This window comes from Gobius niger (assembly GCF_951799975.1).
Source record: "Gobius niger genome assembly, chromosome: 5".
In the NCBI taxonomy this organism is placed as follows: domain Eukaryota; kingdom Metazoa; phylum Chordata; class Actinopteri; order Gobiiformes; family Gobiidae; genus Gobius; species Gobius niger.
The window spans coordinates 24,050,417-24,075,728 of record NC_136856.1 but is presented as its reverse complement, the minus strand read 5'-3'; the positions used below and the strand labels follow the sequence as shown (position 1 = coordinate 24,075,728).

At 40.6% G+C, this 25,312-nt stretch overlaps 1 protein-coding gene across 1 annotated transcript in view; it reads right to left on the bottom strand.

Moving 5' to 3' along the window:
• The window catches only part of tnmd (tenomodulin), a 74,231-nt gene extending 51,591 nt beyond the window's left edge, over positions 1–22,640 (bottom strand). The window contains exons 1-2 of the mRNA XM_079556366.1: positions 22,509–22,640; positions 17,293–17,421 (exon numbers count right to left, since the gene is read on the bottom strand). Of these exons, the coding sequence (XP_079412492.1) occupies positions 17,293–17,421; positions 22,509–22,556 (177 nt within the window). The 5' untranslated portion in view covers positions 22,557–22,640. The remainder of the gene's footprint in view (positions 1–17,292; positions 17,422–22,508) is intronic.
• Between the last annotated feature and the right edge of the window lie 2,672 nt (positions 22,641–25,312).

Below are 25,312 nucleotides of genomic sequence, written 5' to 3'. Positions count from 1 at the left end.
TGCAATAGGACTTTGGCTAACAGAAGTGCTGGTGCAGCTAACTTTGCGCATACGTAGATTAAAATCTTAGCGGGATAGTACAGTGAGGGCTAGGTTATGTCAGGACGAACTATTTCATTTGCATGACGTGTGGGGATTATGCATTATTCTCTTGTGGGTTCAATCATCTGTGGAGTTCGACACTTGTTCCTTTACACAGGAGGTCTTCAGGCTGGTTGAGAGTGCGCTATATCTGCCGGGTGGTTCCAGTAAGGTGCCCCAACACCCATGTGCATGTGCTGTGCTCTTGACAATCTTCAGTATAGAATAAAAGACTATATATGGTGGTAATTTAATCACCTTGCACTGTTGAAGCGATGGTGAATTTTAATCATTCAAATTTGCCTTCAACGCTGCAAGGTGCTAAAACTTCTTGTTTCCTTACATCTATATTATGCCTATCACCTAACGCTTATTTAACATGAAGTGTGAAACAGGCCCCTAAAGGCATCACTTAATAAACACGGCAACCTTCTCCTCAAATTTAGAAAGGTAATTCATAGGAAAGACTGGCATTTAAAACAATTAAAACACACTACTACTGAGCACTAAAGTTACATATTTTGGCGGATAATAATAATCATTCAAATCATCTTATTTTCATTTTCTGGGCAACATAGCACCACCTTTATGAACAAATGAATGGTTTTATTTTGGTTGCTCACGTTCGGGAGATGATGTCATAGTTGGTAAGTGCGTTTACCCTGATCATCGAGTAGCCACTAGACATAAGAAAGTCAAAGAAAATGCCTGTTTTTTGTGGCGGAATTAGATCAACAAATCAGTAGAAAAAAATGCAAAGTACAGGATGTACTTGTGACCGGAGGTACTTTAAAACAAGAATTAACCCAAAGATAAAACCAGGAGTACGATATTAAAAGTATTTATTATTATTAAAATTTATATTAAAAATGGCCAATGTTAAAAGTGCAAAACAAAGAAAACGGGCCGAATCCCCCACTCAAGCACATCCAAGGGAACTGAAATCTAAAGACTAAAAGACCCAGGGACTGCTATATAAAACTGGTGCAGAGCTAAAAGGGTTTAAAAGGCTACAAAAACAAACTCAAATGCAACCAAAATAAACCCTAAAACGAACTCTAAACAAAACAGTAGCAGGCTAAAATCTGCAATTAAAAGGGGAACAACGTTAAAACCGAAATATAATGAATGTAAACAAAATATTAAACGCTTGTCCCACCTTAAAACTGGTATAAAACGGGGGAAAATAGCCGCCACCGGTGTACGTAAAAACAAGCTCTAAAACCAGAAAGATAAAAGGAACATTAAAAATACTAAAACCGAGAGGAGAAGTTAAAAACGCACCTGTCACCAGCCAGCAGCAGTGGAGAGTGAGTGCCAGGCGCGGGGGAGATTTAAAGAGGCCGCCTCCGCCACTAGGCAGGAAGCGGCCTCACCCAATAGTTTTGGGAGGGAGCCCCCTACTGTCCGCTACATACTGTATTGCCACAATGTAAGAAAAATAAATTTCAAGAAAATGGCTTTTGACTTCCCTATGTAAATCTAAGGAACAAATGTATTCAGTTGGGTTTAAAGAAGTACTAAGTAACTGGTTAACCTTAATTAATCATTTTCATAGTCCTTCTGGGGGTAATACAAGTGTTAATGGGATGATTGGGGGCTCTTTCATCTCCCCCTGGTGTCTCTGGCCAGAAAACCACCCTTGCAACTTTCCCTGCCTCCGTGTTGGAGGCGGAGTACACACTAATAGAATCACAAAGAAGAAGCTAACAGGCTAACATGGCAAAGCTATCTGTGGGCTAGCGCCACTTAAGCAGTATTTACAGCCAAGTTTGAGTGAAAAAAATTATCTCCGTTGTGTCATTGGGTTGTGGCAAAAGTGCAATATCCCTCTCTCCCTCAACATGCTACGACACCTGCAGTGGCGCTTATGGCCTCTAGAGGCATGAGTTACTTAGTTCTGCTTTAATAAAACACCATTTATGTCTAGGTGTCAGTTTATATGTGAAGTGAGCAAACCTCAAAGCAACCTTCTCAAAATTACATTGACAATATGTATATATCTTTTTAAATAATCTTCTCCTAGACTTTCCTTAAGGGCTTGTTCGCGCACAAACGGTCCGGTATTTCTGGCACTGACACTCTGTGGGTGGTGGCTTCTGAATGCGCTATCAGCAGTGCAGACTTGCCGGGAGACTGAAAAGTGGATGTGAAAGCTCAATCACGTTCTCAATTGTACAACAGAGCCGAGGAGTCTTCTTGGCAGTCACACCGGTGAGACAGAGAGAGAGTACGGGCCATTTCCCCCCTGCACTGTATGACTACACAACGACAATCTGCACACAGGGGCAAGCACAGGCAATTAAGATGTTAAATTCTCTCGCACTTATTTTATCCAAGCCTCTAAAAATGGAAAAGGACATTTAAAGAAGCGGCAAACTTGACGGTGAGCAAGCAAGTCTCAGTGGGCTTTAATTCTGGGTTGTTATTACAAACAGACTAAGTGAAAGCACAAGGCTCCACATGCCACCCAGGAGCCCAATATGAAAACGAAATGAATGAATGATTTAAAAAGATAACGTGTTTGAAGTCACAGGCGCAAAATCGTTTATCTAAAGCAAGAGCAGTCGATAAAAAACGTAAAACATCTGCCCAAGATCTGCCTAATACCTGGAAACTCCAATCAAGATCTCCTTAATGCCACCAGGATGCCATGCCTATACCGTCAAAATGAAGAGAAGAAGAACACTTGAAGGATCCGTTATCACCTCTTCTAGATACCTGAGTGCAAACAGAAGAGGACCACTGGAGGCTGAGATGAAGGATCAACGGACAGACTCGGATGCAGAGACTTTGTTGGTGCAGTGAGTAAGACAAGTTACAATCATTAGCTTCCTCAAGTTCATTTTCTTTCCTTTATTTTCTCTAATCCTTCGCACCAGCACAATGTTCTTTTGTTTCCTTCAGGTGCGGCGGTTTCCCCGAGTGCTTCTCAAACCAAGCCTGTCGTCCCTCCAACCTCCACCACTCGGCTGATAAACAGTTGCCTTTGTTTTCTGTGGTCGGTCGGCATTTCTCCCCTGCCGCACCTCTCTCTTCCCCTCTTCCCCTCTTCCCCTCCCTCCTCCCTCCCTCGACCCCTCGGTTCCTTGAGTGGAAGGCGAAGGCATAATGCATCATCTTGGAGCCGGCCCGGAGCGGTCTAATTTAGCGGCCAGGGAGGGACAGCGGTGGACACTGGAGCTGGTAATGAATGAATGAGCCTGACATGTCAAATCAGGAAAGATTACAGAGTGAGAGGGCAGGTCCTCCCCGAAGGTCCCAAAGACACAGCTGTTTAGATAAAGCCCCGCGTCTCTTCAGAATACTAAGTCCACCAAACAAACAAGTAACTCCAGTCTATAGAGTCCGTAATTTATGCGTAGTTAGAAAGCTCATCCTGCCACAGAATCTTCAAAAGAATAGTATTTGGCCAAATCAGTCAGACAGCAGGACTGAATAGAAAGATTGAAACATGTACAAAAGATCATATTTTCTTTTAAGAAATACACAATTCAGATGAAATGACTGTCTAGACTCATTTACTTTTGTGCAAAGTGGGTCTTTCAACAAAGCACTGAGGAAGATCATTCACACCGAGTCTTTTGAGATTTTAAAAAGTGTGTAGTCTTCAGTGAAGCAAGAGAAATCAATGGCATCACGCCAAGTGCTGCTCGCCGTTCAGAGGATATTCTCAACATGCACTTTCTCTACAGACCGACTTACAGCAGAAATAGACATTTAACAAGTGATACAATTGACATATTGTGAGCGTTGTTGCTTGTAAAGAAAACGCTGCCCAAGAGGCTGAAAAAGGAGCGTTGTAACCTTACGCTCCTCATTAAAAGCAGGCGTGGATGTATGCGCCCCACAACACAAGGCAAAGGTCGGTAAACATATTTGTGAGGGAATTGCTCCGACAGACTTCCTACGGGTCACTTGATTCTGCTGTGAAGTCTCAGTATCTTCTTTTGCATTAGATTTCCAGAGTAAATGTTAAAATACTCTTGGTCCAACAGGGCCAAATAATAACAACGAGTGCTCTTCAAGGATGAAGACAGTGATCAAATAAAGATAAGGAGCCCTTACTAGAATTGTGTAAAAATGGGCAAAAATCCGCGGCGCTCCGAAGAATAAATAAAAGTTCATGTTGGTAAAAGGTAGGTAGGAATTAATACTGTGTTTAATACTTAATTGTTCAATGTTTTTCTGTAAATATTGAGCTTTCACCAACATTGCTCTTCACTTATGTTGTCACTCTGTAGGTTTGATTATTTCATGTCGACACAGCACCAACTGTGTATATATTAATGTATGTATCTTGTTTTTTAATTTGTGGTCACATGACTTGTGTATCTTCGGAGGGCCTCGGATTTTTGCCCATTTTCCCACAATTCCAGTAAGGGCTCCTTATCTTTATTTGAACTTCAATATTATTTGCCCAGCCCCTAGAACAGCTGGAGGCAGTGTTAATTTTGACAACATGTTTTAATTTAGTTTTAGTTTTAGTCTTTTGACGAAAATGTAATTCGATTTTAGTCTAGTTTTAGTCAAAAAAATATCTTCAATTTTAGTCTAGTTTTAGTCGACTAAAATTGCAAGTAAATTTAGTCGATTAAATTTAAGACGAATTTAGTGGACTTTGCATTGTTATTATACATTATAATCATATTTAATCTTGTTCCTCTGCTTCATGGAGCTGCTCCACATGAACAAAGCTCAGAGCTGATCCTTTGGCAGAGAATTTACATGATCTGAGGCTCTTTCAGACGGTCAATAGAAGTTTGGATGATTTTAGTCTCTCCTTTTCATTTTTATTTAGTCTTATTTTAGTCGACTAAAATATCTGGGCATTTTAGTCATAGTTTTAGTCTCATAAAAAACTTTTAACTTAGTTTTAGTACAATTTTAGTCGTCAAAAATAACACTTTGACTAAAATTAAGACGACGAAATGAACACTGGCTGGAGGAGGTGTGCGTGGATCGGGAAGTCTGGGCATCTCTCGACCCGGCCCCGGATAAAGCAGAAGAAAATGGATGGATGGATGGATATTATTTGAGCGCCGCCAGACTCATGAACTTAAGACTTAATAACTCAGTACAGGCTGTATAATGTTTATGTCCACACGCTGCTATCACTTATCACTTTATATCACTTTATCACGTTATACACTTACACAATATGTAAATCCAATCCAATTGTTGTCGTCTTACCATATTTGACTTCTTATTTTTGATCTTATTTATTTTTATATTCTTTATGCATGCCCCTATAGCCCTCCCGTTTAAAGTTTTATTTTTTATCTAAACTCTGTGTTATATGTTTTTTATGTTTAATGTTGCACGTCTTCACCGAGAAAAAGGTTTGTGAACCTGTTTACAAACAATAGCCATAAAAACTATTCTGATTCTGAAGTTGGTAGCATTTTGTCTAGTTGCATACACACCTCATTGCCCCGAATGACAATTGCATAGAGCACAATTGTAATACACTTATAAATCCTACAGTACACACATGTGGGTTATTTTTAACATAACGCTATGTTAGCACTATCTCATTTTATTCTCTGGAGGAACAGCGGTGCAATAGACCTGGTCCGATCTTCTGTCTTGCTTAGCTCCTGCTGGTGTGTTGACACGCGGACGTTGGGGGGACTGCTGGGTGTACACAACCTACAACGGGCAATAAATAAACAAAGGCAGAGGCGGCCTTGAAGACAGGCACCTGCGACCAGTGGCAGCGGTGTTCATTACGGCTCTGACTCCGTTAAGAGGCCATCACCAGCCACATCCCAGAATCCTCCTTGGGACCACAGGGAGGCACGGCATCAAGGTGAGCAATGCAATTTCAGCTTGAATAATGGAGCACTTTCCCTAGGCTTGACATTCATGTTTTCTTTTTCTTTTTCTTTTTTTGAGGCAGATTTTCTTCCCCCTCTCCTTCCGAACCATATACGCACAGGCCACGCTGCAGCGCCCGTAAGCTATTCATGGTTCCGCCACAGGAAAAAAAAAAACTGGTTTACAGCATCTACAGGTCCGCAATTACTCTGCGCCTGGTTGCTGGTGAGCAGATAATCTCAGCTCAAAGTGGCTCATGAATTAAAAATAGCTCTGTATATATCAGGCTTAATGAGATGAAAACTCGAGATTTAGACCGTGCTCTGCCGCAAAGGCGCGCACCAAAAACTGAACTTTTCAAAGCTAGTTTATTTTTGTTTTCTACCTTTGCTCAAATCTCGAAATTGGGAGGAATCTTTTCAAGTAGAAATAAGTTGAAAACACCAGTCTTTTCACTGGGTATCTTGGGTTTGCAACAGCACTTGTTATGGCTTATTTGCAGTCTTCACTTGGGGCAGTTTTTGAGTCAAATGCTCAAACTTTTTCTCTTTATAGAGGCAAGTAATACGCTACTAAGTTTTCCCATGAAAGAAGAAGAAACATTCTGCTCATTTTTGTAATTTGTTTAACCATGTTGGGACATCTAGTTGTGCCATACTGGCTAAAATGGCTAGCACTACAAAAGCTTACACTATATTTTTTTGAATATGGGAAACTTTAAAGGAATAGGCCACCGTTTTTACATACTGAGATATGTTCTTACCTAACTTTAGACGAGTTAATATATCCCCGCCTGGTCTTTGTCCGTGCGCTCTGTCACGCAAATGGAGCACATACGCAGCCTCTCCCACATGTCATATAGCTCCAAAAAAGCTCACGATAGAAGCTACCAAGCTCTTCCACGTGTTCCCTATTTAAATAAAGTTACGTGAAGTGTTTTCAAGCGAAGTATATTTACACAGAAATGATTTATAAGCAGATAAAAAGGGGTACTATATTGTGAGGCGTAATGATACGAGGAGCACAACGTCCGCGCAGTAACTCCTAAAGGTTATTGACGGAAGTGAGCGGGGGAAGTCTTTAGGAGTTACTGCGCGAATGTTGTGCTCCTCGTATCATTAAGCCTCACAATATAGTACCCCTTTTTATCTGCTTATAAAATCGACATGTTACATTTCTGTGTAAATATACTTCGCATGAAAACACTTCACGTAACTTTATTTAAATAGGGAACACGTGGAAGAGCTTGGTAGCTTCTATCGTGAGCTTTTTTGGAGCTATATGACATGTGGGAGAGGCTGCGTATGTGCTCCGTTTGCATGACAGAGCGCACGGACAAAGACCAGACGGGGATATATTAACTCGATTAAGGTTAGGTAAGAACATATCTCAGTATGTAAAAACAGTGGCCTATTCCTTTAAAGAGGCTAAAGGGAAGTTGGCCATTTTAAGCTCACTACTGCCACCTCAGGTAATACGTGTAACTGCACCTTCTATATTAAGCTCGTTCATGACAGCAACTCGGACCTGAAGTAACAACTTTTTGAGAGACAGTGCAGGATTTTAGAGGCAGTTGTGGTGAATAGGTCTGGGCTCATTCTACACCTTAGGACATCGCCGGAACACGTAGAGGGAGGAAAATACATCATTTTAACATTTTTAAACTCAGTGTAGTCCCTTTAAACAGCATAAAATTGGACTGAACAAATCCCCGTTTATTTCCATTGGTTTGATTTCATTAGCAGAGCGTTGCTGAGGTAAACCAGTAATAACACCGGATTAATTTACAAGAAGGCAAAATCCCCTGGCGAGACGCGCGGCCCTGAACAATAATGAGCGCACAGTAAACAGGAGTCTGCCATGAGCCAAACGTGAAGCCACACACACACACACACACACACACACACACACACACACACACACACACACACACACACACACACACACACACACACACACACACACACACACACAAAGACAGACACACACACACTCTATGCATGTTCCTCCGCAATATACCGAGAGTCAGGCCACGCCCTTTCGCCCACAATTCCTCCAGGACGGAGAATGATGGCCCCGTATCTGCCTGCGCTCTGCTAACGACATATGTTTGTGGGTAATTAGAATCCCGTGTGATTATTGTGTCATTTTGAAATACAATGCCCAGAGAAAATTACCTTTGCGTGCGTATTTATACACATACAAGAGCATAAGGTCACACAGCTTTGGCGATCAGAATGGAGTATGGGGATGGCGGTGGTGGATCGCAAAGGTCAACTATGTATAAAGCTGGTTGTTTGTATTGATCTAGCAGTAATGTTTTTGTCCCTAATGGTAGAGATAACTAGCATGTATAAGGACAGTGGCCAATATGCACTGCAGTGATGTTATACATGCTATAAATGTATGTATCTTTATCACTGCTTTAACTGCTTTAAAAGTTTGACTGGAGAGCAACAGTGTAAGGCCTCATTTGAAAGCTTAGGCCTACAAAACTGATCCTAACTTTTTTGTTTTGCAGTGTCGCCACAGTTTGGTTGCTCTTTAGTTGCTCTTTTTTCACTTATTTGTTTCATTTTTGTGACTGTATTGTTTTTTTTGCTGTGTGGTTTTGTTGCTTTTTCATAGTTTTTTCTGTTGCTTTTTTTGTCGCACTTTTGTCACTTTTTTGTTGTATTATTGTTGCTCTTCTGACACCTTTTCTTCTCTCTTTTGTGTCACATTCTTGTTGCGTTTTCATCTTCGTTTTCGATGCTATCACAATGCTTTTTTCCCTCAAGAAGCTTTAAGATTTGGGTAAAGCCAGACGGGAGAGAATATGTTCTCCAGTTAGGCTTTACCCAAATCTAAAAGCTTCTTGCCTTTAGAGCTTACAACCTATAGGCCAGTGTAGCGCCTCATTTGAAAGCTACGACCTACAAAACTTTCTCGCGTTGTCGCCACTTTTTTGTTGCGTTTTTTAAGCATTTCTGTCGTGTTTTCGTAGTTTTTTTTTGTCATTTTTTGGTCACTTTTTCATGGCTTTCTTTTTGATTTTTTTGTTATTTGTTATCATGTTATCATTAGTTGTGTTTTTTTTGCTTTTTTCGTTGTGTCCATTGTCGCTCTTGTGCCACTTTTTTGCTTTTAGATCTGGGTAATGCCAAACTGGAGAAAATGTGCTTGGTTAAAGGGACTATGCAGAGTTTAAAAATGTTCAAATTAAGTATTTTCCTCCCCCTACATGTTCCAGCAATGTGCTAATGTGTAGAATGAGCTCAGACCAATTCACCACAACTGCCTCTAAAATCCTGCACTGTCACTCAAAAAGTTGTTGTGCCGTCATGCACAAGCTTAAATATAGAAGCTGCAGTTACGCGCAAGACCTGAGGTGGAAGTAGTGAGTATAATAATGACCAACTTGCATCTAGTCTTTTTAAGGCAGGGTTTAAGGAGTTAAGAGAGATTAAGAGATACAAATTGTTTTTAGGCTTTGAACCCTATCATTAGCTTTGTCTAACAATAAAATTACTTTTTGGTTTTATAATTGTGTAGGACGAATACACTAGTAAACAGTCTCTCGCCAAGAAGCCTGAGGGCCACTGAATGTTGGTCTGAGGACCACATTTGGCCCCCGGACCACACTTTGGACACCCCTGTAATCTCTAAAACCTAAAGAGCATTGAAAATTAAAACAAAAACAAAACTATTCCCAGGATTACTTGTCCCCTTTATGAGCCAGAATGCATCGATATTAGGGATCAGATCAAGAGTCAAATACAAACTTTCATCAACAAAAGCCTATTTTCTCATATTATATGTATGCAAACTTTTATCATATAGTAAATTCATTGAATGTAGACACTCTTTTGATTATTATAAAACACACACAGCACAATGTGTTTTGCACAACATAACAGTAAAGGTTCATGATGAGTACAATACAATGAGTATAATGTGTTTTAACTTTGTTTTGGAGGCCCTACTGCGAGACAAATAGCTGAAGTCGTTAAGACAAATTTCAAAGCAATAATTTTAGCCACTTACTGCAACTTTTCTTCATTTTACTCATGGTTTAGTCCTTTAATTTTATTTCTTTAAAAAAATAAAGAGTAATTTAGCAAAGTGCAACTTGGGATTTAGATAAGGAAAGGCTTTTGGCTAATGGTGCGGGAAAATGGGTTCTGTTCAAGCTCTGAATTTGCACCAACGTTTGGCAAACTAGAAATAACAATTCCCAAGCTATTAAGGAAGTTTGAAGATGAAAATAAAAATCGAACAATTACCATAACGGGAAAAACAAAATAAGAAAATGTGGGTGAAATTCTTCTGCTTAAAGGGAAATGTATGTAGATTTAAAATGGCAGTGGAAAAATATAGCCAGGTCGCCATTTATGTCGATTTAGCCTGGATTTAGCAGCATCCAAGACTTTCTGAAAGGAAATCAGTGTGTTGGGGCTTAAAATTGACCTTTTTTGAAGAATTATTTGGTCCACAGTCTTTTATGACAGGACAGTTCAGACTGAAAGTGGTGACGATTGGGGAGAGACATTTAGCAAGTGAACCCGGACCGTATCCTGTGCTTTTACCAATGGAATTTTGCCTGCATTGCTATCTCAAGCTTTTACCAATGTTATAATGTTGTTCCCCCATGCTACAGTAGAAATTCGTTTTAGTAATCCTTTTTTTTTTAACTTTGGTGTTTCTTCTTCTACTGCAAAAGCAATCCAATTTTTATTTCCTGGACTATTCTGTGTTATCTGAAAATGTCTCCTGCTGCCAGTGGATGGCGCTCCCACCATACTTTGAGACACAAACCAAAATACAGCTAATAATATATCGTGTCAGTGCCCAAAAGGAGGTACAATTGTGTCCACTTTCAGAAAGAAAACTAAAGAAAAAAGTGCATAAACAATTTTAAACGTTTTTTTCTAACCATGCATACATAAACATTACAAATGCTTTGGTAAAGTCAACATTTGATTTGAACGTGTTTATTTTTTATTTGGTGACCTACCAGTTTGTTAAAGGGATGATGAACGATATTGAAGTAACTTACGATACGGCTGTGCAATATTGTGATAACCACATCATTGCAATATTTCACAAAACCACTTCATCACGATATGATCCATCCTTTTTGTTCCTGGAATTATAATAACAGCAAATGTGTCGATCTCAGTCAGATGAAGACTTTGGTGATGTTGCGATATATTGTGGCTTCTCGTGACAATGATATTGCATCACCGAACATTGTGATATATTTTTTGCAATAGCCTTAGTTTATTACATATTTCAAAAGATCAAGGATTTTTCATACACGCAGCACACTGGAATCCTGATGACGGCCTTGCACAGCCTGCATGCTTACAGGAGCAGAGGTGAGCTAGATTAGCTTTGACTGCACAAAGAGCTGGTGCAAACACATTTTTAACAACTAAAAAGCCTTTCAAACGCCATTGCTCACGGCTTCTCCTTATTGAAAGCACCTTGACAACTCTACTTTAGGTAAAGCATTAATTACACACAAGTGGCTTATTGAGACCCATTTATCCAGTCCCTGTAAGAGCAAATGAATATAGTCTGGGTGCAGGTTTGGGAGTGAAAGTAAAGGGGATGTGCCGCAGCCTTACTTTGCACCGCTCCCTTTCTCAGGTGCTCAGAATCTGTCAAAACAGCTGGAACAAGTAGGAGGTGATTTACATCTGAAAAGGTACGAGGTCTCCAAGTTTCCTCTAAAATGTTTAGCACTTATTTTAACAACCTGTCACTTCTGCAGCAGGGATTTCACACTGTTTGGAATCAATTATAAACTCCACGAGGAAAAAAAACAAAAACATGTGATTATTGAAAGTTGCCATTGCCAGTCATGTGACGCCAATCAGCGCACACATAATACAGCGTGCCGTGGAGCAGCCGGAACAGCGGTCTCCACTCCCCGAATGTGACGCCACCATTTTTTAACTGATTGAGTGAAATCACAGTGCACTTTCCAAAGAGGCCCCCGAGTTGTTGTGTACAAATTCTGAAGAGTAATTGTTAAAAGAAAAAAAAAGATAATAAAAGGAGTTAACTTTGGTTAACTCCTTTTAATTAAATGTTGCTTAATTAAAACTGTAATTAAGCAACATTTTCAGAAAAAGCTTAATTTTATATTGTGGAAAAACCCCTGAACCCGAGATCGTAATGCTGTGAGGCACGAGCACTAACCACTGCGCCACCATGACATCAATATGGCAGAGGATTTTTCAAAGGTGAAAGTGCAGATTGCATATTTAGCCTCAATTAACAAACAACCGGATTTTGTGTTAGAAATTTGCAAGCAAAAATCAACATGTAGTTGAGTAATGTAAGTAACTTGAACTCTCCAAGTGCAGTATTTCTGCCAAAGCATCATGCATGGGAATGAGGCTGCAGTGCAGTGCTCCACTGCATTCACTCAATAAGTGAACTGAAATTCTGCCAGGTCAAGGGAAGAAAGCATGTGGGCCTATCTTTTCAAAAACCATCATGTTTTTAAACAGGATTTATAAATGGTATATCAACTCAACTTTTTGAGGCTTTTACCAAGCTGTAATATTGCTCACCTGGATTAGTATTTATATTCATTCATTCCATTTTAAGTCACATTTGCTTTTCTTGTTTCTTCAGAAACTACATTTTCTGATAATACAAACTGAAGTGCTGCAAAAGCAGTACAGCCCTTGGTGATAAAGTCTCCCTTTGAAACATGATTTCAAAGCTGGTTTATATGAAAGGATATCACAACTCTGCTGCAGGTCGTGGTGTTCTAGACTCGTACATTAAAACTGCGTAACGCACGGTGTAAAGTTGTTTAATTATACCATGGTCTCACATACTTAACATTTTATACAAGTAAAGTAAAATAAATAGTTTATTTAATTTACTAAACATTAAAGAGATTGTTTCATGTGGGTCTTGAGCGGGACGAACACTGTCTGAGAGTCGCAGAGTGAGCCATCCTCTCGGTGCAGCTCGGATCGCTCTCAGGCGTAGTAACAAAATGCTACATGAGCGCACGCTGCATCGCCAGAATCATTCAGAAGCAACAGAGCCTAGACATGAACGGGACCGCATTTGACTTTCTCTGCACTTTTCTGTGGAGATAAACACCACTAGCGAGCCGCGCTCGCCCCAACTAAACATTTGAGACGAGCGCAGGCCTGCAATTTTACAATCCCCACGTGTTACAATGTGACTTCTAAATATCTTAAAAGACCAAAAAAGTAAGCTGGGCTGCAGCAGTTACTGCCACTCGACCCTTTATCTGACCCAGCTGTGTTGCTATGGTGATGCCCGGAGTGGATTGATATCACAGTGATTTAACTTGCCAGACTAGACTAGAATTCTACTACTTTGTGTATAGTATATTGGAATCATAGTGTGACACATATACTCTACCTGAAATTTTTTGGATATCTGTATTCAGACCGACATGCTGTAATGTGTGGTTTGTTCTGTGGCCAGTCCAATGTAATTACACCTCTTGTTGACTCTCTGTAATGTATTCTGACTTGCTTCATGTGTCTATAGACCTGTATGCTCTCATTGACCGTCCAGTGCTTGAGCCTTTGATTTTCCCCACTGTTCTCCCATATTGACAGGTCTCTCGCTCATTTGATTGGCAGGTGAGGTCTTTGTGTTGTGGCTCCATCGCCCTCCTTTATGTGGAAGCCGGAGAGAATTGGCCACGCCCCCTCAAGACCCCATTAAAGCCAAGCAAGCCAAGGTCCGTGGGTTTGATATGCATCGCCCCGGCAACCTCTGCCGCCATCAACACAACGGGGGCGCCACGTGAGAATGATCACAGCTTATTAAAGTGGAAATAATGACTGTTCTACCTCCGGCATGAAATATTTAACAAGGACAAAGGAGCTGGCTCGCAGGTGATTCATGCGGATGTGAAAGGGAGAGGAAGGAACAATGGAGTGGACATAGGAAGAGGACATACACCCTTGCCGACCTTATAATGGACACTGAAAAGTGAAATGAGAGTTTTAGTAAAACAAAGATGTGCTAAAAGTTTGTCACAATAGCTTCACCTAACCACTAAGTAAATAAGTCTATAAACAACCATTGTTTGTTGATAGATGTATAATCTTCACCTGCAACGTGCCTGTAGACAACAAAACCAAACGTCTGTGTTGTCTGTGTGATAGACGGCTCGTCAAAAGAAGCACTCATTAGCTGCCATTGACGTCCAACGCCCACCACTCTGTTGTAACCACCACGTTAGCTGTCTAGGTTGCATTTAACATGTCTAGAGCTTGTGACATGAAAATAATAGTTGTCTAAAAAGACACGGCTTGCATTTTGGTTTATATTGACAGGAAACACAAAACTAATTGAGTTAAAAAAAAAGAAGCTTCTGTGACTTCAGTTACGGCCGTGCATCATTCAGCTTAACTTTTCAATACATCTTTCATCTACACATAAAGTAGAGCTATAGTACTGGCACAAAGAAAATAACTAATGTTGTCACCATCAATATTGCTTCTATGCATTGCCAGGCCAAAGAAAACAAAACTTTGCCACCTGGATCTGGGGTTGCTGCAAATATATCCACACTGAATAACCAGGTTATTCCACCAAAGTATTTTTCCTGGATTATGGTACTGGCATATTCCAAGAATACCAGGAAAAATGAGGCTCAAATGGGACTAGATGGAAGTTGGCATTTTCACACTCGCTACCTCTGGTCTTACGCGTAACTGCAGTTTCTATTATAAGCTTGTGCATGACGGTACTTCGGGCCCAAAGTAACAACTTTTTGAGTGTTTTGAGTGCAGGATTTTAGAGTAGGTCTGAATAGGTCTGGCCTCATTCCACACATAGGACATTGCTGGAGCAAATAGGGAATGGAAAATACATGATTTTTAACATTTTTAAACTCCGTCTCGTCCCTTTAACCCCATCTTTGGGGCGTCGAGGTCCAACTGTAAAATTGTAAATTGTAAATTGTGTATGTGCTGCCTGCCTAGGGACTACAGATGGAAACTAGCATCCCTGCTATAATCTTGCATATTTACAGTGCTCATGTGCAACTGTTCATTAATATGCATTGTCCCTATCAAATAAATAAATGCATCAATGCAAAATCTTGATGAAAAAATTATGCAGCACTGGATGGAAATCAAAAGCCTCACAGCAAGAAGGTCCTCGTGGTTAGTCTGCCTGTTCTCTGTGTGTCTGTATAGGTCTCCTCAGGGTGCTCCGAATACACCTGCCTCGAAACATGCAGGTCAGCTTGGCCCATGGTAGCAGTGTGCTGAGTCTCACCGGCTCAGGACCAACTCCCCATCTGAACCATGTGTTTCGTTGTACAGAAATATAACAATAAAAGCCCTTGACCTTATTATATAAAGCTGGTGTAATTGCGAAAGCTTATCTAAGCAATACCTCAGCAAATATAAAGATAATAGTAGCTAAAGGTGGCTAAAAAAAAATAAGATACGCACTAGCCCCAACTTTTTAGCCCTATGAGGTTTCCCTGAAATGTAAAGTGTACTATATCTAAAAAAAAATATATTATGAATTATTATTAACTTATGGAGGTGTGGCTGCCAGTCTGCGCCTCAGCTGGCTCCTCTGACCGCCATCAATCCCTCAAACAGATGAAGGCTCTTGCCTGTATCACAAAGCCATTTGCACTTGTATGTTTCGACCGCCAATGTCAATAAAACAATGTCTCTGCTCTCTGCACATATAGCAACACCAATTTTTGTATGTCAGATGATCGATCTATTCCTGTTGCTTTGTCAAATAATAGCTTTTTACTGTTCTCTCGGGAAAATCACGCGTTGGGAGAAAGTGGTGAAAACTGAAAATGCCCTCCATCACTTCAAATGTGATTGGATTGGATTTTACAAGATGAATTGCCAGGACAAGACTTTATCCCAATTACATTGAGTGCTAGTCACTGTTGTCTCAGGCAACAGCAATTAGGGTCGGCTCGCAGTTATCATCAGGAGGGGCTGGAGGAAGATCGCAATGGGAGTGAAGATTGGTCAACAACTGTGTGGTCATTATCAGAAATAGGTCTGCACTATATGAGAAAAAGTGCTGTATTCGATGACATACAATTTTGTACTGTTGAAGCACTATTGCTAAATCCTTTCAACTAAACAAAGAGAGAGACCGATAGTAGGTTTGGCTCACTATCTCTCCAGTGTCAGAAGAATAGAGAGGCTTGCTTGAGTTTAGACCCATACACTTATTATTCACGCATTGCTCCGTTTTGTTTCAAGATGCTTCCGAATGCTTTGTGGCGCATGAGTGAGACAGCCAAAACACAGTCAGTCTGACCTACAGCCCACACATCTTTTAATCAAGTGCAATACAATCCGCTGCGTAGCTGCTGCCGCCGGCTCTTGCTGCAGCAGAACATTTACTTTGGAAAGTTCTCTGTGAAGAAGCCGGAGTGATTTGCACATGTGGAGATGGGCTTTTCATACATCTTTCAGTGAGAGCATATTGTGGCAGTAAAAAGGAGATGGGCACACGGTGGTATAGTGTTTATTGAGGTGCAAAAATGAACCAAACGTGTCGGTTGTGGCCTCTCAGACCACATTGTTCCAAGTCAAGAGGGTAGTCTTTGTTGTTTCAGGCATAATAAAATGTTTAAAGCGCTGGGTTGTTATGCCACGTAGATTCTGCCATTTCGATTAATGATAAAAATCACCAACTTGGAAGCATAGCTCTAATACAACACTTCAAATGTTTTCATTAGATGGAATGACCAAACTCTTTATTACTGATCAGGACAGTTTTTGTGAATTATTTATCCTGCGTCATGCTAACAAATCAATGGCACCGTGATAAACGTAATTTGAGGGCTCAGATCGGGTGATGGTTTATGTTCTTCGATAATGCAAAGGATGCTTCTGGGCTCTACATATTATGCAACAAAAGGTAGAAAATGCTGATGGGAAGTTTCTTAAGTAGAAGGAAAAATAAAAAGACTCACAGTAACAATCCGTAAATGTTTTTTGGTGATTTAATTTGAATATGGTCCAAATTTAAAGGAACAGGCCACCGTTTTTCCATACTGAGATAAGTTCTTACCTGAGCTTAGACGAGTTGATGCGTACCTGTCTGGTCTTTGTGCGAGCCCTCAGTCACGCACAAAGACCAAAGATGTTGTTAGCATTTGGCCTCTCTCAGCATATTCCTATAGCTCCAAACAGGGGTGAAGTTGGAAGCTACCACGCTGTTCCACAGGCACGCACAAAGCACTGACAGGTATGTATATCAACTCGTCTAAGCTCAGGTTAGAACATATCTCAGTATGTAAAAATGGCGGCCTATTCCTCTAAGGCATAAAAATAATTAAATTAATGGGATAGAGGTCAAAAAGTTAAGCATTTCAACAACAAAAAAAGCAGTACTCACCCTCCCTGGTGCGGGACTCCACAGATAGTGCAGGCTGATGACACACAGGGTCAGGACGAGGAAGAGTGTGGCCAGGATGAGAGCCAGACGCTGGGACCCCTGGAACCTCCTGTGTTTGCCCGCTTCCACCTGTCAACAACATATCATCAACATAACATGGGCGGCTGTGCATAAAAGAGCTGTTTGAAAGTCTAATTCCAGCCTTCTGCTTTTCAATTGTTGGCCTGCCGAGACCATGTATAATTTGGCCATTACCCCACTTCCTGCAGCACCGAGTCCGCTGTTGATCAAAAATATGTGCGGTGAAGATGGACCACGACAAAAGGTTGTGTTTACAGCTCAAGGAAAAGACAGCGACATTGCTTAAAATGTAAACAGAAAAGTATTTCACCATTAAGTACCATTTGGTGAAAAGTCTGTGGAGGCTCTCAGTCGTACAGGATTTGTCTCAAGAACCTTCATCGAACATTCGTGAAAAGTGTTCATAACCAGGCCCACCTTAATGCACCCATAGGTCCCGGGGCTTAAACGGAATTGTAGGCCCCCACCCCCCCTCAGCGCAAACCCTGGGCCAGGTAGGGCGGGCTTCTCCAGGTAGTCAGGTGCACACATAAAGCGCAGTGCAATCATCGCATACGGTTGGTCATGCCAAAGTGAAGTGATTGACAGGAAAATCTTGATTCACACCCATACCCACTCACTCTAACCCGAGATGACTCCACTACACGTTCAGCTTACTCATTAATGTAAGCAATTTTATTGTTTTCATGCTCACTAGTGCTGCGTCCGAAACGAGCAGATTGGTAAGAGCTCTTACGCCAAACCGGATGTGCGTCAGCGTCCGCCATGGCAAGTTGCTTCCGAATTAGTAAGTCAGTTAGGAAGTAGTTAGGAAAAGTAGCCTCGATGCTAACTATCATGGCCACTTTAGCATAGGGACCGCTGATGCTAACTAGCCGGTGATTAGGAGCTATGTGCCGTCCCACAGGCCAGTGCGCCAAACCCCCCCCACCCCCCTCGGCCCCACCCTCGAGTGATTCATGCGCAACCACTGTTGATTGACAGGAGCACATTTAATAATACAAATAATAATAATTAAAAATTAAGATTCTGCACAAGCCTAACTTTATAAAAGTCACAAAATCCATGTTGTCGTCACCACAGTCGTCACTGTTAAAGAGGAAACTCAGAAAACAGATTAAATGCTTTTGTTTTCATTTAGTAGAAACTTAAGCCACATGGATCATTTGCATAATGTAGCTTTATGAAACAGCTGTTGAAATAAAATAGCACTAAAGGGAAATGTATGGATCATTTGGATTTATTTTTCTCCTTAAATGTCTTTGTTTGGACACTATGTTGTTGTTGGACACTGTACAGTAGGGGGCGACATGCACTTTTGTTTGGCCTGCACTCCACCTATAACTTTAAAGAAGAAGAAAAACAGCTGTTGGTGATGTCACTTCCCTTTCCCCTGTTTAAGGATGGACGGATTGTGCAAATGCTGCTGAAACTCTAGTTCGCTAACTGCATAGAGGTCTAACAGTTGACCCCATGAAAAGTTAAGGAGTTAGTTGCTAGTGTTAGTACTTAGAGGCTACAATTTGATGGTTTCAGACGCAGCCTTATACTCACAGAGGTGGAGCAAAAAAAAAATTATGCTCAAAAAAAAAAAAAACATCTTTTCTGTAGGCCCCCTCCAGTAGCCACAGCTGCCCTGGATTGACTGGAGGGAGACTGCTAATCCACATTACCAATCCGTATTGACACAAAGGCAAAGCAGGCGCAGTGTTTTACCCAAAGACGCAACAATGCTGTATTAGAATTAGAAAGCCACGACCTTGAACAACAACTGATAAAAAATACTTTTGTCCGTTTTTGTCTATAATTTATTCTGTGTCTCAACTTTTTTGAATTGTGGCCACATTTATTAAACTTTAGCTCAAATTAAAAGTTGTGCACCTGTAACTCCCAAGGCTGTTGCCACAAATGAATAAAGACAGTCTTTTGTTCCAGCAAAGCTCCAGCAGGGACTGAACACGTCTCATTCACGCTGGACCACTTCTGGAGCTCTCCGAGGACGACCGAAACAGATATGCAAAAAGAGAAAAAATACGGCACTCACTCCAATTAACAAAATTGGTGTTGCTTATCTACGAGTCTCTTATAGTGATGATAAAGGGGGGCTTTGCTCGCTCTATTGTGGCGGAGACAGATGGCAAAGGGCTTTGAGGCTGAATCTTTGGGGAGGTTTGTTCAAGCTTTTTTTTTTCCTTTTTTGTTGAACCTTGACTTGAAAAACGCAAATACATAAAAAGTAACAATGAGTCTCTTTTTTTCAAAGGAACACGCCCTGTTTAATCCTGCGGGTCAGATATAAGCATTCTAAAAATGCAAAAAAGTCAATGAAAAAGATGATCAAGTGGAAAGAAGAGCATTTTCGTCTGTTTTGAAATATTGCCCTTGCAAACATGAGAAGTTCTTTCAAGAGTTACAGTATGAGAACTGTCTAAAGTAGAGGTGCGTTACATTTTTGGACTTTTTATTATTATCGACTAAATCACTGAATTTGCTCCACTCTGCACTGGCTGACTCCCTCTGAGCGTCACAGGGGCCACATCCAAACCTATTCAAATTGCAGACGAGTTTGACATTTCATAGCCTTATAGTGGAAAAACCACTTGTGTCTCAAACGCTGCCGTCTCACGTGGAGGGGTTGCGTAAGCCGTGGATGGAAACTTCACTTAACAGACCACCGCACCCCCTCCATCACCCCCACCTCCCCTCCATCCCCTGTCTGCGCCTGGGCTTTTTGAACGCACACAGGAAGGTGGGATCTCCAGACACGCACTGAAATAAGGTTGTGGACGCCAGCTACTGTTTAAAGGTTTTTGAGTTCACAGGCAGCCAATTCCTCTTTGAGCTGTGTGAGGAAGAGCACCAGGAGCCCCCTGCTGTTATCATGCAACGCAAGACGGAGAGGGCTCTTGGACCGAAAGACATAGGAAAGAAATGGTAAAGTAAGAAAAAACAATCATACCTGGATAAGCTGATTTAAAAAAGAAAAAAAAAAAGTTTTAGTGAAAGAATTGTGATTCGATGAAGCGTTTGCTTAATAATATCTGCTACTGAAAACGACAGAGTTCTACCACATAACTTGTTTACCTTAAATCCTTTTCGTAGTCCCTCTGGGGGTAATACAAGTGTTAATGGGATGATTGGGGGATCTTTCATCTCCCCCGGTGTCTCTGGCCAGAAAACCACACTTGCAACTTTCCCTGCTCTCACCAAATGGAGTCACGAAAAGAAGCTAGCAGGCTAACGGGCAAAGCTAACTGCGGGCTAGCGCCTCTTTAGCAGTGTTTACAGCCAAGTTTGAGAGACAAAAATGATCTCCATTGTGTGGGTTGGGGCACAATGTATAATATCCCTCTCTCCCTTTGTCTTTTCTGTCAGCGTAGTATTTAATCTCACGGACAAAAAAACGCAACATGTTACAACACTTACAGTTGCTCTTATGGCCTCTGGGGGCATGAGTTACTTAGTTCTGCTTTAAACGGTTGTACAGATATATAGCAGGTTTTCCTAGTTCAGCTTTATCTAAATTTGCAAAGGAGAGAAGTATGGCCTCGGTGGAGGTTTTTGCGATCCAAAGGCTTTTATTTTTGACTTTTATCTCTGTCATGCACCCACAGGGCTGTTTCTGACTTTAAGGGCGTCCGGTGAAAGAAGCTGTTCACGGGGTCTCTTAGAGAGAGAGTGAATCACATTTACACATGATAAATCATACAAAAAGGAAAGGGTTGTTACAGTGAGTTGTCAACGTTCAAATAAGCCAATAAATTATGAGTCATTATATTAGTAAAATTACAACAATAAGTAATCTGTAAATCCAACAAGCTACCCAAACTTCAGACATTTCCAGACCGCTCTCATGAACTGAACAGTCCTTCCCGCAAATACATAAAAAACTCTGTGTGACTTGTGGGGCCCAGGGCATGCACTCAGATTCACAACTAGAAACTAGGGCTGGGTGATATGGCAAATTTATTCGATATTTGATTCAATTTCATATAAAAAACAAATAAATAAAGCGTTTACTACTACACTTCGGCTCAAAGTCAAAGTGAATGCTCTCCATTGTCCTCCTCCAAACTCTAAGGTGACAGAATCACCTAACCCATGACAGAGATAGACAAAGGTTGAGACTGAGATTGAAGCATTGTCTTCAACCTGACCTGTATTTCTGATAGAGCACCATGATGTAAAGCAGGAAGAGGTTTTAAAAAGATAATGACACGGTGCAATGGGTTCAGCAACAAGTGGAATATGAAATAAGCAGCACTTCGAAGCCGCAGAATCCCCCTGTTCCACTGGTGCAGTAATAAAGAGTCAAATAAAGACAATGGGTATTTGAATGAAGCCCGAGTGAGTCCGAAGGCAGGAGATTGGAGATTGAAGACAAACACTCCGGCACAGGAAATAAAGGGAAGATGAAAAGCCAATAGGAATTATTCGGGAAGATGGAGAGTCTGAGAGAGAAAAAAATCACTTTGGAACCAAAATGGGAAAAGCGTCAAACTAAGACGAATTTGACATTTTTCAGAAGTGGAAACGAACTGGTTGCTTTCACTTAAGACTCAAAAACAGAAAGTGCAAGAGACATTTGTTCTTAAATACAATGATTTAAGGCAGGATTACAAAGGAGAGGTTTATGGATGGCTCAATACATTGCAGCACATTTTTAATCAAAGCCAGACGTTTAGGGACAGTGATAATAATGGTTGCAGTGGTAGTAGTGTAGTTATGGTAATGGTGGAGGGAGGTACTCGGTTGTATTTACTAAAGTACACCTACTTCCAGGAGTAGTTTTGTTATGCAGTACTTTTAACTTCTTCTCGAGTAGTATTACTTTCAGCACTTGTACTGAATTTGTGTAAAATTGTGCAAAAAGTTTGATTACACTTTCAACCTTGACAGAAATACATATTTACTTTGATTAATGTTCTTGTACCTTATCTTAACATTTACATTTTCTCTGATTTTGTCAAAACAGAAAATCAAACTCAAATATTCAAAATATTGACTTACTTTTTTTACTTTCACATTTATAATATTTGGCTCACTGCTTTTTTACTCAAACGCGAGTAAAATTATTTTAAAGTAATGTTACTCATATGTGAGCAAAACAAAATCAAATAAAGTGATGCACTCACATCTTTCCAAAGCATCTGTTGACTGCTGGACTGACTGCTGCTCTCCATAATGCAGACCTCAGAGATCCTCTCAGCTGTGGGGGAAAATCGCGAGTGTGCAGGAGCAGTCCCAGCTCTGTGCCCTTCCTGCGCTGTAATTTGGGAGTGCACTTGAAAAGAGGGGAGGGAATTTTTTTTGGTGTGTTTTCTTTTTTTCCCCCAGGTACAAAGAGGAGTGGAATTACAGCACGGCAACATGTGTGATAACCATTAAAAGGCCACGGCAGATGATGCTTTGCCAGAGATGGGTATAAAGTAAGCAAACTGGGATTACCACATTAATGTACCATATACTTTTGAATATTTTCCGGCTATAAGTCACACTTTTTCTCATAGTTTGGCTGGTGGTGCGACTTATACTCAGGTGCAACTTATATCAAAAGTATATAACAAGAGCGCTCTAGGCTTGTGTACCAGTACCTGCTACTGTTGCATTACTGAAGATTTAAAAAACGGTAATCGAGCAGCAGAAAGAAAGTTTGGAATGAACTAGAAACTTGTGAGGGGCTGGCAAAAAGTGGAGGTTACTCTTACTGCAATGAAGAAAACAAAAAAAGCTAATCGCGGGCTAAAAGCTCGATGAACAACGTGATGCTGGAAGAGGTTTGTCAACGGTGCAGTTACGCCTCCATGCCTAGATAGTTACCAAGGCTGGTGCGACTTATACTCCGGAGCGACTTATAGTCTGTAAAATACGGTAGAATACGAGCGCTCATTGAGTTTTTAAAGGGACTATACAGAGTTCAAAAATGTTACAATTATGTATTTTTCCTCCCCCTACATGTTCCAGCCATGTCCTAAGGTGTAGAATAAGCTCAGACCTGTTCATCACAACTGCCTCTAAAATCCTGCACTGTCACTCAAAAAGTAGTTACTTCGGGTCCGAAGTGCCGTCTTGCATGGGCTTAATATAGAAGGTGCAGTTACATATATGACCTGAGGTGGCAGTAGTGAGTATAAAATGGACAAGTTGCATGTAGCCTCTTTAAATAGCCTCTTTCGCAAACCCACAGTTTGAAGAAGAAGATTTAAGCTTGTTTCTTGAACCTTCTCAATTTTTATGAACTGAGAATATAATGTGCACAGTAATTTATGTGAGGATTAGGTTACCTCTCAATTTCAAGCTGTAAAGAGGGGTATTAAGCTTTTGATAGGAATTTGGTTATAATTCCAAACACATTTTGATCTAAAACGGCTTATTTAAAGTTTCCCTTGGCTTGGTTTCTGATTGAACATAGCTTGGAAGACTCAGCAGAGCTTTTCTTGTTGGGTTATCTTGGGTAAAATCATTTTTTAAGTTAAAGTATACCTCAGTTGATATTTGGGCTACTCTACCCACCTCTGCTCCCATTTCAGAGAGCGCTTGGAGTGCCAGTCATACTCTCTGTTGAATAAATCACACTGCCCCCTTGCCAGGGCTCAAAAGTTTGCAGGTGTTTCCGACCAAATTGTGTCTACATCCTCGCACTTGCAAGTCCATTTTATTTAGTTTTTCTATAGTAAGCAAAAGATCCGAAAGCCTGAAGATGACTGAAGGGTCGCACAAAGAGTTCTCCTCATAAAATAAAAAATAATTTGAAGTTTTTATTTGCAACTTTCAAAAAGTGCGGGGAGGTTGCTGCCTGGGATATGAGACTGTATGCTAATGTGGCTGCTGCAGTAAAAAGTTATTTTCAAGGGGAAACTAAAAGAGCTTAAGCCAGAGATTAAAACTCAGAATGTTGGAGTATATGTTGGAGAGACTTGTGAAGAAACTGGATACGTTTATAAAAAAATATGCATTTAGAGGTACAATAGCGCAAAAGCTCACCCGGGAAGTGTTGAAAAATAGTGGCAATAACGGCTTATATTGGCACCATGGGGACTCTCTGCTCCATAGACAAGCATGTGAAAAAACTTCATTATGATCCATGAAAAACAATGTTATTTTAGGATGCTGTAATGGAAGGAAGGAGTGATGGCACAGTATCGGATCATTGCACATAATGGACTCAAATGGTTTGAAAGCACCTATACAAAGCACCTACATATGATACTGTAATACTGACTGGATTAAAAGAAAAGAGCAAAGATGGATCAGTTCATCAAAAAAGGTTGCCAAGAAAGTGCCACAAAGAGTATTATTCTTCCTTTTGTGACCAGGCACATGCAGTGACAAGAGTAGGCAAGAGTGGCCAAGTTTGCTCACTCTACAACCTGGTGGGACTTAACATCTTTGGACCTCTGTAGGAATGAATGACTCTCAAAACCTTAGCGGTGTTGATTTAGTGCTCTCTGTTTTAATTATCATCCCGGAAGTTTGAGAAATATTGTTGAAGCAAGTGCTGCTTTGTTTCATCATCATCCACCATCATCCCTGTTCCCAAGAAGCCACAGATTACAGAATTTAAGACTACAGGCCGGTGGCACTGGCTTATCAGTCATAAAGTCTTTTGAGCGCTTGGTCCAGACCCACCTTTGTTCTGTGTCAGATTTTTTTTTTTTTTTAATCATATATTATTTTTTATCTACTTCATGCATGCCCTTATAGTTTTAACGTTTTTTTTTTTAAAGTTCATTATTTATCTAAGTTTATGTTTCATGTTTCACAATTGCTTCAAAGAAAATTCCTAGTTTGTGAACCTGTTCACTGACAATGGCAATAAAACAAATTCTGCTTCTGATAAGCCATGTGTTAGCTTAGGGGAATAGATACTAGAAGATGCCTAAGTGCCTGCACTATCATTTGAATCATGTACATTGCATAATATACAGTAATTTTACAA